Here is a 16,413-nt window from a genome sequence, read left to right on the forward strand (position 1 = left end):
GGTGTGTGTGGATGTATCGCTGTGTTCCTGCCTGTTCCTGCCTGATTCGTATGAAGATTTATATTAAAGTAATTGTTTGTATTGTATCTCGTTTCCTGTCTCATCCATCCAGCACAACCGTAACAGGCATTTTATCCATCTTACCTTACATGATAACCACAGCAGTTCTGATGACTGATTTTTAACTCAAAACAACAATCGCATTCATGTATTAAAATATTTAACACATACTGTAAATAGAATAAATTCAACTTAATAAATAATTTCATTTTAACATTAACATACACACATTTAATTAGCACACATTTAAATATATTTCAATTTTATTATGCACAAAAATAATATTTACAGTCATGAAGACAACATAGTAAGAGGATTACTATACATGAAGTTCTATTAATAGATTCTATTATAATAACATAGAAGGCTGTCATTCCTCAAATATAGGTCAATATATTTCTTGGGAATAAAAAAGGAAACTTCTGGTCTGGTTTCCAATTCCACAATTTATGAATGATTAAAAAAAAAAGGGATATTCTCGTTGGGGGACCAGAAAACAATTATATACAATGATAATTTGACTTGAATTTGTAATACCTCTTGTTCTTGTGGCACTGAAATAATAAAGCATTTAAAAAACATATAAAATTAAAATATTAAAATATATATATATGTGACCCTGGACCACAAAACCAGTCTTAAGTCACTGGGGTATAGTTGTAGCAATAGCCAAAAATACATTGTATGGGTCAAAATTATAGATTTTTCTTTTATGCCAAAAATCATTAGGAAATTAAGTAAAGATCATGTTCCATGAAAATATTTTGTAAATTTCCTACTGTAAATATATCAAAACTTAATTTTTGATTAGTAATATGCATTGGAAAGAACTTAATTTGGACAACTTTAAAGGTGATTTTCTCAATATTTTGATTATTTTGCACCCTCAGATTCCACATACTGAAATAGTTGTATCTCAGCCAAATATTGTTCTATCATAACAAACCATACATCGATTAAGCTTATTAAAGCTTATTTATTCAGCTTTCAGATGATGTTTAATGCTCAATTTTGAAAAATTGACACTTATGACTGGTTTTGTGGTCCAGGGTCACATATACATACATATATATATATATATATATATATATATATGTATATGCATGTCATCAGAACAAGAGGTATTACATATTCATGTCAAATTAACATTAGCTGCCAGAGAAAAAAGAAGAAAAGAGAAAAAGAAAATTACATAAAATCCATTATTGTACACGTCTTCAGTGCATTTTTGTTTGTTCCAAGAGATTTACATATAATTTAAAGTCATTAAAAAAGGAAAAAAAAACGGTCCACATTAAGCCCACTTTTTCGTATGTATTTGGTATTTTCCTAATAAAATAAGCAAATGTAAAATATGTTGTTCTTTACAATTTAATTTTTAATTTTCTGTATAAATAAGCACATCAGACATACACATTTCTATTATACATTCCATTTCTGTTAATATAGAATTCCACATCCTTCCAAAAAAATCTTGTGTAAATACAATGAAAAAAAAAAAGATGCAACATAGTTTCTTTTTCTTGACCACAAAAATCACAGGTATATGAAATTTTAAGCTTAAATCGGTCCAAAACATGCTTAGCAGGATAAATTCTATTAAGTATTTTGTAAGACACTTCCTTAATTTTGTTATTGATACAAAACCATGTTTTAACCCAAGAGATATTACCAAATAAAGAAGAAAAACTCTTGCTGCAGGTAAAGACACAAAACACAGAGCATTCCTTATCATCTTATTACTACACTGTTGTTTTAAAACATCCTTCAGTGAACACAAGGATGAACTATGCTGACTCCTTCTGAAATACCGTTTTTTGAAAGTATCATCACACTCTTTGGAACTGCGTCAAGAACAACAGCAAATTCTCTTGGTTTAACTGGTAATTGGAATTATTGAAGAAATTCAGTATATGAAAACAAATACCCATGAGAACTAACTAACTGTCTTACTGAAAGAATACTTTCACTGAACCAAGTATGGCAGAATAAAGATTTGTTTTTACATAACACATCCTTGTTATTCCATATGATTTTTTAAAACAATTATAATGATCAGATGACAGTTGGGCGTGACGTCAAGCCGCTGCGTGTGTCGTCATGTTGTTAACGCCCTCGCGTTCAGTGTTGTGAATAAAGTTGTTTCGCAGTCTGCCGGTGATCATGATCGTGAGTGTGATGTTTTACGTGCTGTATCCGCTCTCGAGGCTCATCAGTAGAGTTTCAGGTAAGAAGTTCACGGCGTTTGGCTGCATTAGTCGGCTGTTGATGTGGCGGTGCAGCTCGAGCACGTGTGTGTCTGAGTCTGAGCCCAAATAAAGCGCAGCAGCAGCTGCTCTGAGACTCTCTGACCCTCCGCACGCCCGAGTTTGCGCTCAGTCTGCTGTAATTCTGCTGAAGTGTGGCGGATTATCGGTGTGGAGTAAGATGAGTTGTAATCGTCACCGGTCAGTTCTGCAGGCCTCATCCAATAATGCTGACAAACCAGAAAATCAGTTCATTTCCCTTGTTTCCCATCTGGTGCAGTGATGGTATTAGATTGGAATACCGTGGTACTTTGGTGTAGGGATAACGTTAGTAGACCGGGGCTAGTTGTCAGTTTATTTTCGAATTTTCTGTATTGACAGAAACCATATATTATCTTCTTGACAACAACAAAAACTAATGAAATATTCCCACTGGTACAGTTAAAAAATAACAAAATTAAAACAACAACAAAACTGCTTTATTTTACATTTCATTTTAACATATATGCATTTCAACACCGTGTAAAGCTATGGAGAAGTTATGCTCTCCAACAAAATGCAAGCATAAAAAGTGAATAAATTGAGAAAGAGCAAAAGTGTGAAAGAAGACATACAAATGTATCAAATCATTGTTCTGGCCAAATAAATTGTATTAAAGAAATTGCGAAATAATTGAAAAACATATGACATTTCAAAACAAACTCCATCAGAATCTGCTGTGAGTTTGAGTCGCTTTAACATCCATCAGAACAAAACATGCACCAACCATCTTCACAAACCTTTAATGACTAGTGCTTATCCAGAGAAGAGAGAGCGAGAGAGAGAAGCTTTAAGGGCTCCCTGTGGTTTTCTGTCAAAATAAAAGTTATAAATAATGGAATTGCAGTTAGAATTTTTTTTTTTTTCCCTCAGCCCTAACTTAATTTATGACTGTTTTGAAAATCAAAGTGTTTGAAACCAACCTACAAAACACTGCTAGGGAAAAACAAACATTTGTGCAATATGACTTTTGATTGAAAACCTTTGATTATGACAACTTCCCCATGTGACAATTGGCCCATATACTGTGATATCGCCACATATTTTGGTTGAGCAACTCACGTGAACTTATCACATTTTAGAAACGTGGAAATTGCATGCATTCGTATGGATTTTGTTTGTGATTGTGTCAGAAGTGCAGTGGGGATGGAGCCAACGTTTTAACATGCCCTTGGCACTTCTTTAATTTGTGGTACCTGTAATTTTTCAGTACCAGTAGCTTCAGAAAATGTGTATGTTTTCAAATAGATTTGTTACTTTCATATCTTCTCTCTTCACAGAATTGTGGCGCGAGGCGCCGTCTGTGTACGTTAATGGCAAAGAGGTTTGGGATGGTGGAGGTGCTCTTTCTGGACAGCAGCAGACGGGCCTGTTACTGCAGTGGAACAGCACGGGAAACGCAGCCGCTGCTCTCGATCCGGATCACACAGAAACTGAGAGTCCTCACGGAGCACTGGTAGATCTACTGGACGTTTGTGAGCTAAAAAAGACCTCAGAGGAGCCGAACGTGAACGAGATGCATGAAGATGTACACAAATCACTGGGTTACGTCAATCAGATGGAAGCTTTTGACTACAAACATGCTGTCAGTGATGTAAACCTCTCAGAATCAGCGCTCAAGTGTTTAGAAGTAACAAATGAGGAAGATCCTGTGATGAATGAGTCTGCGTTTCCCCACATTGAGTTTCCTATTCACTCAGACATTGATAATATGCTCTCTGCATTCAGCCAGCTTGATGCATGTGCTGAAACAGTTGTGTATGATGACCGTGAGAGAGATTCATCCGTATCAGATGGACTCGCTCATCTCAGCGCTGACATCTTCCTGGGGTTTGATTCTGATGCTGGGAATGAAGCCCCCGGCAGCCCAGTGTTTGATTTGGCGGCTTTGCTTGCAGACTCTCAGCAGGTTCAGACATCAGCGGAGCCTGGCGTCGGCTGGCATTTTCCCGTAGGCCTCGGGCTGTCAAAGATGAGTTATTGCCCTTATGTGCAGTTTCCTGACGTTAGCTACTATCCTGCGCTTCAGGACAGTGACAGCATTGAAGGTGGGAATCCTGGATTTACCTTGCAAAAATATACACTGCACAAACGCCAGACAAAAGTTTGGACCTTTTGATCTAAAGGTTTTTGCTTCAGTTACTGAAATTATTTTTTGTAAATATAAATTGTCTTTATTTAAAGGTGCAATGTGTAATATTTAGAAGGATCTATTTACAACCAAAATACACATTTACATGTTTATTTTATTGGATTTTGTCTATTTGTGTCTGTAGATGTCAATTCCAATTGAAATCTTTAAAGGCAGTGAGTTTTTCCATTCATTTCAGCAGCATTTACATACACCAAACTTTAGAGTTTCATTTTGATGGGTTTTATAGAGGGGTTTGTATTTACATATTTCATTCACACTGATTTATATTATATTTTATTTCTAAAAAAACATAATGACTGTTGATAGTTTTTTTTTTTTTCTGATTTATGGAGTGATAAAAAGAGAAATCCAAAATCGCCTCTCAAAAAACTTTAACTTTAACATCGGATGCAAAATTCACTTTTACGTGTTGTTTGAACACAAATGTGTGTTGGCAGTGTGTATACACAACCACCCTATAATGATAAAAATCCACCTGGTGCTTTAAAAAACCCCAAAACAAAAAAAAAAAAAAAACAGGTTACAGAAACAGAAGTTACAATAGTAATCAAACAATTCTTTTCTGTTGCTCACTTCAACGTTGTATTGAATAGGAGATGCTAGGGGTCCCTACACTTAATGTCGTAACTAGCTGAACTGTTACGAGTCTTGGCAGTGCAGATGCTTGCAGGCTCTTATGTGTCAAAAAGCAAGTGCAATTAAAGCTGCAAGCAGCCTTGAAAGGGCCCTCGCACCCGGCCTTGCCGTCACCCAGTCGGGTGTAATATGCATTTAAAGTGGTAAATATAGAAGGAATATGTCAAAATCATTTATATGTGCCAAAAATCCTGCTGCCAGCTGGTGGCGCTATGACTATACGTCTTCAAACCAGGGCTTTGATCAAACATGAAGTTTGGTGCACACTGAACATGGTATGTTTGAGTTAGTGTAAAACATGACTTATCCTGTTGCCAACAGGTGACGTTATGATTATAACTGAATATTGGCCATTAAATGTGTTCAGGCCAGGACTCTTACCAAACATGTGAAGTCTAGTGCAGATTGGACATTGCATGATTTAGTTGTTGTGTAAAACAAGACATTTCCTGTGGCCAGCAGGTGGTGCTGTGATTATGATGAACGGAATATTGGCCTTCAGTGTTCAGACCAGGACTCTTATCAAACTTGTGAAGTTTGAGGGAAATCGGACATTGTATGGCTGAGTTACAACAACTTCCTATTCCATGGTGAAACATCGAACTTTGTCAGGCTGCCATGGACACACCCTTTAACGAAAATCTTCGCAATTTAACATTGTAAAGGTTTAGACTGAACAAATATAATGTTTTTTTTATGTTTATTTTTTTAGTGCCTTTTATTAGATAGGACAGTGTAGGTGGACAGCAGGAAGCGAAGTGGGAGAGAGAGAAGGGGGTGGGATCGTGAAAGGTCCATGAGCCAGGATTCGAACTTGGGATGCCCACAGCGTAATGGCGTTGTATGTCGGTGCACCAACCACAAGGCTATTGGCACCAACAAACAAATGTAATGTTGATGTCATTAAATCTTTAGGAGGAGTTTGTCACAGTGTAAAACATGCCAGTTCCTGTTGCCAGCAGGTGGCACTATGGCTATAACCAAATATGGTCATTAAATGTGTTCAGGACAGGAACATGTGAATTTTGGTGCAGATTGGACATTGTATGCCTGAATTACAACAACTTCCTGTTTCATGGCAAAACATCAAAGTTTGTCAGGCCGCCATGGACACGCCCTTCAGATCTTTACAATTCAGCGTTACAAAAGGCTTTAGATTACACTGACCAAAGGAGGAGTTTAAGTACAACGCCTCAGATGTATCATTTTTATCAAATGTAAAATTTAACCACTTTCGGCCTGTGTGCAGATTTATAAGTTTTCAAGTATGTTTAGGCCCTCAAAAATGCAAAGAAGAGGAAGAAGAAGAATCTGAGCAATTCCAATAGGGTATTGGCACCATTTGTGCTTAGGCCCTAACTACATCATCTTGCAATATTCCATCCTTCTGTGGTTGAGTACACCTTGTTGTTTACGTTGGGGAAGTGTTCTCCTTATCTACCAAGAAAGGAACACTATGGAGACACAAGGGGAGGTTAGTATGTGGAGAGTACATCCTATGGAGCCACATAATGGGAAGTATTATATAGGGAAGGGTCCCCGTGGTGAGCTCCACCTGATAACGTGGAGGCTACTAGCCACAGGGACCATTGAGCAAGCGAGGCTTAGTCCATGTGAAGACACTGGTTTTACCAGCAGGGAAACCAAAGTGTGGAAGAATATGAGATCGCCATTAGGGGATGTCCATAAAAGATGTCCTGGGTTCATCAAACCTGGGGAATTCTCTAGGAAGAAAAGGTTCACATTAACCACCTCTGACCAGTTGTCGGAGTTTTACCTGTCAGTACCCAAAGAGTCGTGATGAAACTAGCTCTGCCCAGAGATTATAAAATCTTGCACAGGTATTGGCTGTAGTCTAGCCTGCAGCTTTACAGGTGTCTGCTAATGAGGCACCATTCACAATTTGAACTCCAGGCACATCTTGCTAATGGCGAGGGCTGGTAGGTCCCCACCCTCGTGACAAGGGTGAGCTCAACCTGGACAGCCGTCTTCACAGAGAGAGCACTAAGCTTTCCTGATTGTAAGGGCTTAAATGGATCTCTCTGTAGGGCCTGTAAGACCAGGGAGAGATCAGTGAGGCACAGTCTCTGAGGATTCAACCTGCAAGCACCTCTCAGGAACCTAATGATAAGGTTGTCATTTCCTAGAGACCTACCACCCACAGTGTTGTTGTTTGGTGCCCATGGTTACCAGATTGTGCCCTTGCTCCTGAGATGAAGGTTTCTTTGCCAGGTAGGGGCTTCCGTTATCAGTGTGAGCTTCAAGCACCTTAAGTCGGGTTAGGCCAGTATGGTGCAATGATTAAAGTTTGTTCTTCCTCCCTGATCTTGCACAGTGTGAGATGAGGCTTCCTAGGGGAAATGTCCCTGGGGCCAGCTGAGGGCCACTGCATCCATGCTGAGGGGGGCGTCGGTCAGGGAATTCCACAGTGGTCAAGGAAGGATTCCTGGAAAGCAAACTGTTCTACCTGTGCTTTTCTAAATCAAATCCAGATTAGCTGGGCCACCTGGGGATGGAGTCTCCATTCTTCACATAGTGTAACCTGTCATGAAATAGTGTTTAAGGTTGCCTGGGATGTGATTGGCTTGTTGTGACTTAAGTCTCTGCTGACTCCAGAGGATGGCAGGTGAGTTGTGGACATGTGATGAGCAGACACTGCTTTGGTAATTTAAATATGCCACTGTCGCTGTGTTGTCAATCAGGATCAACCCGTGCTTGCCCTGGATCATTGGCTGAAACCTCCTCAGGGCTAGCAATATAGCCAACAACAAAGTCAGTCGTTGTGCCAGTGCAGTCAGGGCCCTGTCTAAGGCAACGAATCAAGCTTAATTGTCATGTGATGTGTGTCACAGTGCCATGCCCATCTCACGATCTTCTGAAAGATATGCTGTTGTGGTTACAGAGTCCAACTTCACACCAAGAAAAGAGATGCTTTGCATAGGGAAGGGCTTGCTGTTTTCCTGGTTGACTCGAAGTCCCAGTCAGACTAGATGCTGAAGAACCAGGTCCCTGTGAGTGCATAATGACTCTCGAGAGTGAGATAGGATTAGCCAGTTGTCGAGGTAGTTCAGGATGTGAATACCCATTTTCCCTAACGGTGCAAGGGTAGTCTCTGTGACTTAAGTAAAGATGTGAGGGGACAGGGACAACCCGAAGGAGAGGTGGAGTAAGACTTGCCTTGAAGACAGCGATTGTGGAATCCGAGGGAGAGAGAAATCAAACACATACAGAAGGACCACAGACAGAATGGCTTCTTTAAAAAGATGCGATCCACTGTGTAGCTTCTTCTACTTCTTTTTCCTTTTCTTTCCTGGCAGGTGTCCCGTGTTTCACACAGGGTCCGCTACTTGGCTTCATCTTCTCCACTTAGCTTGGTTTATGACATCCTCCGGGGTTAAGTTCGCTCCTTGACACTGTCCACCCACTGTTTCTTTAATCTTCCTCGTGGTCGATGGCCTCTTGGGTTGAGGAGAAAAGTTGTTCTTGTCACAGAGTCCCTATCACTATGAATGACATGGCCATACCACCTGAGACAAGCCTCTCTCAACTTCTCTGTGATTGGAGCTACTCAGTCTTTGCCTGATATCATTGTTCATTATGTGGTCATGGAGAGTTATTGCATAGGACCCTGGTGACCTGTCTCCACTTCATTCATGCTGTGTAAATTCTTGCTCGGACATCGAAGATGGTGTCTCCGTCCAAGGTGACCAAGGACCTGAGGTATTTAAAATGGGCAGTCTTCTTCAATTCTTGACCACTTATACATATAGTGCCATCGGTTTGAGGGCCACATTCGAGGTACTCCGTCTTTGCAATATTGATTGTGATCCCGTTTTCACTTAGCCGGTCATACCATTTCTGTACTTGATCCTCAAGATCCTTTCCACTTCAATCCGCTAGAGCAACATCATCAGCATAGAGGAGTGTGGTCTTTGGATATCGGCCCTCACCGTATCCATGCAGAGGATGAACAGCAGGGGTGGAAGAGCTGACCCTTATTCTACGCCGACAGTGATGTCAAAGGGTGGTAAAATTCCGGCTAGGCGTTGGACCACACTTGTGGTGTTGCGATTATAATAATTGAACCCAATTTACATACTGCTCTTCATTGTGTGGCACAGTAATCATATTGACTGGTAGTTTGCGCACTCGCTGACATCCCCCTTGCCTTTCCAGACAGTTGTACAAGTTGTCCAGACGTGAGGAGGCTTGTTTTTTGCTACGATGCGGTCAAAGAAGTTGGCAAGGAATGATGCTCCACGATCACCAAGGATCTTCCAGTCCTCAGCTGGTGTATCGTCAGGGCCAGTCTCCATACTGCTTTTCATCTTCTCCACGGCTAGTTTCACCTCTGCGGTTGTAATTTGGGGTATAGGGCCGAGGATGTGTGGGGAGCTTGGTATTGGTGGATGTTGAAGTTCCTCATTACAAATGCCGGAAAAATACTCAGAAAAATACATGTGCTCTGGACCAGCAGTGGAGAGAGGTGAATGGAATTCGCTTCTCTTTCTGCAAACGAACAAAGCTGAATGAGTAGAGCACTCTAGAAATTCCACTCGCCAACTTTCATTGGCCTTTTCTGAATACATCAGAGGTGTTTGAGGCTCCCAAGAGCGACCCCTATTGTCTGTCATTCTACACAACATTGAAGTGAGCAGAAAGGCAACAGGCAACAGTTATTTTAAATTGTAATAACATTTTATAATATTAGTGTTTTTACTGTATTCAAAGATGAGATGTTTGCAAATGTCTGACTGGAAATGTAAGTTAAACATAGACATCAGATGTTATATAATTGTTTTGACTGCCCAGTCTTCCATTAAAGTCATTTTTTTTCTATGTCAAAGTGATGTGGCGGGTGTGGGAGGACCTTAGTGAAACCCACACTGGCCCCTGTGCAGACACAGCTGATGTGTTTGACTTCACCATCATGTCTTACAACATCTTGGCTCAGGATCTGCTAGAAGCGAATCCACAGCTGTACACACACTGTCCGGAGGAAGTGTTAGTGTGGGACCAGCGGCTCTGGACCATCCTGAAGGAGCTGCAGATCTGGGAACCTGATGTAAGGGGACACACAACCCAAAACCTGGAATTATAACTGCTGTTGGTTCTAATATCATTATTTCCTCTTTTGTTCAGATTATTTGTCTACAGGAAGTTCAAGAAAATCACTTCCTAGAGCAGATCTATCCTGTCCTGACTGACATGGGTGAGGAACTGATCATGAAACAGCTGCCTGATTTATATAGCTTCTAAATGCAGTATGAAAGGGGTCCAACAGTTCAGACATCATCTTAATTTAGTTTGAAGAGCCTGTTTTCCAGAATATTGTCATTTAAATAGGACTGAGTCATTTGCAAAATTAAGTCATCAAATTCAAATGCAAGTTTTAATGTACATGACTGGAAATGAGATTTGAGAGCTTCGTTTATATGTTGAAATCAGTCAGACTCATGGCAAATTGTGAATTTGCATGTTCAGATCTTGTTTCCTGTTTTAAAACAATTAAACTTTTTTTAATCAGGTTACACCTGCATCTACAAACGGCGCACAGGCACTAAAACAGACGGCTGTGCGGTGTGTTATCACAGCAACCGCTTTACCCAGCTTTCCGTCAACCTGCTGGAGTTTTGCCGATCGGACTGTGAGCTGCTGGATCGTGACAACGTGGGCATTGTGCTACTCCTCCAGCCAACGGCAGGGCAGAGTGAAGCGTTCAGCCCCATATGTGTAGCCAACACACACCTGCTGTTCAACCCCAGGAGAGGAGACGTGAAACTCGCCCAGCTGGCCATTGTGTTCGCAGAGATCGATGTTATGATCAAGAAATGCAGGAGTGAAGGAAGACGCTGTGAGGTGGTTTTATGTGGGGACTTTAACGCTTTACCCAACAGCCCTCTGTGGAATTTCATCACCACCGGACAGCTCTACTTCCACGGGTTACCTGCCTGGATGGTGAGTGACCCGTCTTGTATGACAGCAGGGCACCGGTCCCACATTTTGGTTTTTCCAGTCTTGGTGTTGTATTTGGATTGTGTTCCTCTTGCAGGTTTCAGGTCAGGAGGATTTGTCGTATAAAGTCCATCACACAAGGCTTTTCGCCCCTTTGTGGCCCAGCAGCCTCGGCATCAGTGACGGCTGTCAGTACAGGACTAACACACAGGCTGCAGCTTCAGGTCAGCGCCAGCTCAACATTTTACTCATCGCTTTGGATTCCCAGCATGCATGTGTTTAATTTTGCTCGTAATTGTGTGTTTGCCGTAGACAATCGTCAGTACAGCGCTGAGTTTCTGTGTCAGCTGCAATACTGTCCTGCGGCGCTTGTGCGGCCCGCTGATCTGGAGCTCATACCAGGAGTCACTGACAGAACACCAGGTGATAAATTTACTCTCCTCATGTCTGGTGCACCAGCTGTGCAAACTTTTGATGCTAAACCTAGTTTTATTTTAAATTTACAGTTTACGCACTGTTAACTATTTGAGTATTGCATGATTAACCTTAGTTGAAACTTAATCTGTGTAAGCTGTGTTTTCCAAAAAAATAATTCTTGTCACTTAACGGGTCACACTGGTGGCTGGTTACATAAATGCTTAGACTAGTCTTACAAGTTAGTCATCTAATTTTTTTTCTGTAAGACTGGTCATAACATAAATTAGTTATATAAAAATGTAGATTAGCCTAATTTAATTTAGAAAAATAAGACTCATTAATCCTTGGTTAACTGTTAGTTGGTTACACTGGTTCTTAAGACACAGTCTTAACATACGGGCTTATTTGGCTTATTATGCAACTGGTAGGTCAAAATGACATTGCTGAGAGAGTCATATCAGTGTATAAGTCACATTTTATTATTACATTGAGAAATTATACCAGTAAATAAAACAGAACATTTACAAACGTTATGAACACTATAAACATGTGAATGAAAACTATAAAGCAAACAAAATTAAATTATAGTGGTATTCATTGTAAACTAGATTTATTAGAAACACCAAACCTAAACAAATATATTTGAAGTGAAAGTGCTGTTATGTGTGAAATGCGCTTTACAAAAGAACGTGTGCTCATGTATCTCTGTCATTCAGCACAAATTCAAATGTGTGCACTTTGCATATGTTTTGAGTGCTTGACTGTAATTGCATCATATAAGTCACATTGGAATATAAGTTGCAACGCAATTCAGATGATAAAAAAACATGACTTGCGTAATTACAGTAAATTAGATATAAATCTCTGAGCGGGAGTAATGGCTGGGATCAATCAGCAGATTGACTGAATTACATCAGCTTGTGTTTTACCTGACAGACTTAAATCTTTGAGACCAATATGGTGATATTCACTCACAAATTCAAACACACCTGTGTGCATTGTGAAATAAAATCAGTCATAATAAATAAAAGTCATTGCTTATGTTGCTCAGTATGTATTTATTGCTCCTAATTTCAAATAGCTTTATAAAAATATTATTTACGTGTCAAATTTACTAAACCGGGGAAATTAGTGTTAGAGCACAATTCCATAAAAGCGCCAATGGGAGGAGAAAAATCTGCATGTGATTTACTTACAGTGCACACATTAAAGAAGACAGATGCAACATCTCATTTCCGAAAGGACCAGCGCAATCTACCAAGAGCAGCGCAAATTACTACCTGCTTTAAGACATGCTTTTTTTGGGTGTTTAATGATGGTGCAAATACCTGTAATTTGATGAGCGCTTTTGCATAATGCCAAAAGACGGCTTGCGCTGGTGCAAGCTGTTAGTAAATCTGGCCCCTAGTATGTCATTTTATGATAAAATAATGGTGGAACAAGTACTGAGTTAGCAACAAACTATTAGTTGCTAAGCCTTTAGTGTGAATATTATTTTACAAATTGAGATCTTGCAAATGGCTGAATCTCACACAGACCTCTGCTTATGTTACATGTGCTTCCTGAAATATATTAATGAAACATACTCTCTTTTTTTATAGATCCAGAAGACATGGAAATGTTCAGTGCAAGGTGAGTTACAGTAGTTGGTGTTCAGGTTTAACATACACAAAAAAGTCTTGCTAATCATTGAAGAACTACACTTACCATAATCCTGGTCCATCAAACAGGGAACTTCCTTTTCCCTTGAAGCATAGTGAATGATGTGATGGAGTTGATTGTGTTTTGATGTGAATATTTTGACATAAATTATAATCTATATTAATTTTTATACATCTAATCCATAGTCTCTAGTATGGAAATTTGTTTTGTACTATCATTTTTGAAGCAGTTACTCATTTACATTCGAAGTAAATGGTTTTGTAGGTTTGCTTTTTACTATTTTAAATACTTCAAGTAGTTTCTATATTCGGTTCATTTGCGTCAAAGCTCAGAAATCCTCACTGTGATAAATGTTTGTAAATATTTGTAGAAACTGCAGTGTGACTGAGTGTCCTGCAGCCGCGGTTCTGAAGAGTCAGTCACGTGTGGTTTCTTATGTGAAATTTGCTGGTGTTTGGCAGGTTCGGACACACGTTACGTCACACGCTGAACCTGACATCAGCGTACAGTCCCGTCCAGCCCGACACGCACGCGGCTGTGGTCAGCACTCTGAACTCAGAGGGAGGAGCGATGGTCGACCACATCTTCTACTCCACCCGCGGGACAGGCTCCGCCGCAGCTGAAGGTGAGGCGCTGGGCTGCCTGTGTATCTAGATCAGCTGTTCTCTCACATCAGATTAAATGCAGAGAATATCTGCAGGGTGCCTTAAAATGCCAATTTTGGTCTGTCTCATCTTGGCACAGTGGTTTACCAGAAAAACTAAAAATGGCCAACCCCCTGTGCTGTACTGTTCGAAATTTCTCATTGATTTACATTAGAAGTAGAATTTTCAATATCAGCATTGACACCAATTGGCATATTTTTCCTCCGATTGAAACTGATCTGTTTTTTTCCTCCAAATTCCTCCATAAAAGCCTGATGGATCAAATATGATATTTAGAAAGTATATATTTAGTCTGAAGGTTGAGTAATGTCCTGCTGTGTTGTGTCCGTAGGGAGCTCTGGCGGTTTGAAGCTGCTGGGTCGCTTGTCTCTGCTGTCGGAGGCTGATCTGTGGTCTCTGCGAGGACTTCCTAACGAAACGTTTCCCTCTGATCATCTCAGTCTGATCGTCAAGCTTCAGCTTCCTCCTGTCTGACCCTAACATTTGACTAATGTAAGGATGGCTTGACTTTATCATTTTCATGGCCTTATAATTAGATTGTAAAAGAAAAATATGTATATTTTTGGTCAGATGAGTATTTAGTTTTCTATTCTGTAACAGAACGGGTGTTTGCATGTGAAATATTCTCCAGCGTGATGTTTGATGCGAGGAAATACGATGCGCCGTTTACGGTTGACATGTTCCTGATAATTTAATCAGAATGCAATCGCATGCATTTATGATAGAGTTTCCTATTCTTTTCTTTTGGTTTTGAGTTTATAATTTGAACAGAGAAAAATAAATAACTACATGCGCTGCTGTTGTTTTTGCTAATTGAACACACAAAAGGAAGAAAAGCAGAAGATAATGAAGATGGCAGCCAGTGTCTCCACAGTCACATGATGCTGTTATTGAAGGTCAGAATCAGATACACGCTCGTGATCATTCGCATCATGTGTGCTTGATATTTTGTGGTCATTCTATTTAAAAAAACGTTACAGTACATTATGAAAATAAAGAAAACAATTGCTTTTTCTTCAGTCTCCGTGAAATGACGTTTGGAGAAGGTCAAAGTCATTCACTGCACAAATCATGTTTATCTCCTTCGGCTGGAGCAAAAACACTGCCAAAATTCATTGAAATTCCCCCAAAATGCTGGAGCTAAAAATATTATAATAAAATTCAGTGTTTCCCTCAGGATTTAGTGAGACTGTGGCGGGTGGACCTCCGGGCCTCTAGGGGCGTCCGGGGGCATGCCCCCCCGGAAGAAAATTTTGCACATTTTAAAGTTAAATGCATAAATCTGGGGCATTTTGAGAGCAAATTAAGTGACTAGATCTATGAAAGAATTTTGTGGTTATGTAAACAATTTTGTCCTCCAGTAGTAATTTAATTATTGGTTGCATAGATATGAATGGTGATAGTAGAGCACAAAAGTCACATACACAACACATGGTAGTTGCGTAAATGGTCATAACATGAAAGACATCCATCATCTAACAAAAAAGAAGCAGCAAAATTGATTATCTTTGAATTGATTTATTTTTAAAATATTTGGTGGAAGACTGATTACTGATTGGCCTACTGGCAAACTTGGCACCCTGAATCTGAACATCTTATTTTCCTGGGCTTGGAGAAAAATAGTTCTATTGCCCTTTTGTAATGGATGTAATAGAATGTAATAGTTATAATAATAATTAATAGTTATTTTACTGGAAAAACTACAGAAATGGAATAATCAAATGTACAACTAAACATAGTCTTCATGGTATGCATTCTTGTAAAGGCTAAAAATGTTATTCAGTCAAGAGCAATGAGTGATGTTACTTTATTTTGTTATTTGATTAGCATTAACAGCACAGATAGACAACAGCAGGAAAATTTGACTGCTGTCACTTTAACATATAAAATCCAATAATAATGGATCCAATAATGTATTGACATACCCGAGTTCTTTACCAACTGTTTACATTCACTTACACGAACGATTAAGTTTATGTGAAAACTCGCTAAAACTAGCACATTTACATAACTTCGTGTGTATTTGTCCATCTAAGGGCAAAAAACGGCGGAAAAAATATTTGCGCACTTTGCGTGTCTGTGCACAAAAAACAACCGCCTGTCAGACCGCAATCGTAAACGATAATACAAAAAATACTGGTTGTCATATTTATACCGGTTTATTGTGTCTAACGTTAGAGGTATATCGCCAACCCCAACAACGGGTTTGGAGATCGACATAAGCAACAAAACTGACAGCTAACTTCGTTAACTAACGTTATCTGTTTCCTGTCATACACTGTTAGATAAAAATCATGTACTATAGTGGATATTGTAACATTAGTTAAAGTTACTTACCTCAAATGATGTGTCCTCAAAATAACTCAATGCAGCCAAGTTCGTGTTTCCAGTTCGCGCGCGCGCCTGCGTATGTATAAAGCGCATAGGTAAAGCGCGACAGCTGAAGCAGGAATGGGGTCGGGGGTCTTACTGACTGAGTGACAGATGATTTGCCGAATCAATAGTGCAAAACACAGAGTTAGAAATCTTTATTTCAAGAAGTGTACAAAAATTTTCGGTTCATTTTGAAACTGTGGCG

At 39.7% G+C, this 16,413-nt stretch overlaps 1 protein-coding gene across 3 annotated transcripts; it reads left to right on the top strand.

The window, feature by feature from the left end:
• The first annotated feature begins 2,157 nt into the window (after positions 1-2,157).
• Positions 2,158-14,849, top strand: angel1 (angel homolog 1 (Drosophila)). 3 transcript variants are annotated; one of them, XM_051132612.1, is made up of 11 exons: positions 2,179-2,287; positions 3,626-4,393; positions 9,984-10,201; positions 10,279-10,348; positions 10,664-11,094; positions 11,189-11,315; positions 11,404-11,514; positions 13,110-13,140; positions 13,632-13,795; positions 14,167-14,327; positions 14,436-14,849. In XM_051132612.1, exons 1-10 carry the CDS (start codon positions 2,224-2,226, stop codon positions 14,307-14,309), a joined length of 2,127 nt encoding a protein of 708 aa, XP_050988569.1. In that variant the 5' UTR covers positions 2,179-2,223; the 3' UTR covers positions 14,310-14,327; positions 14,436-14,849. The 3 variants fall into 3 exon arrangements, with proteins under 3 accessions (XP_050988567.1, XP_050988569.1, XP_050988568.1); XM_051132611.1 differs by having other exon boundaries at positions 14,664-14,849; XM_051132610.1 differs by having other exon boundaries at positions 2,158-2,287; positions 14,167-14,849.
• The last annotated feature ends 1,564 nt before the right edge of the window (positions 14,850-16,413 follow it).

The sequence above is a fragment of the Labeo rohita genome, chromosome 17, assembly GCF_022985175.1.
Source record: "Labeo rohita strain BAU-BD-2019 chromosome 17, IGBB_LRoh.1.0, whole genome shotgun sequence".
NCBI lineage: Eukaryota > Metazoa > Chordata > Actinopteri > Cypriniformes > Cyprinidae > Labeo > Labeo rohita.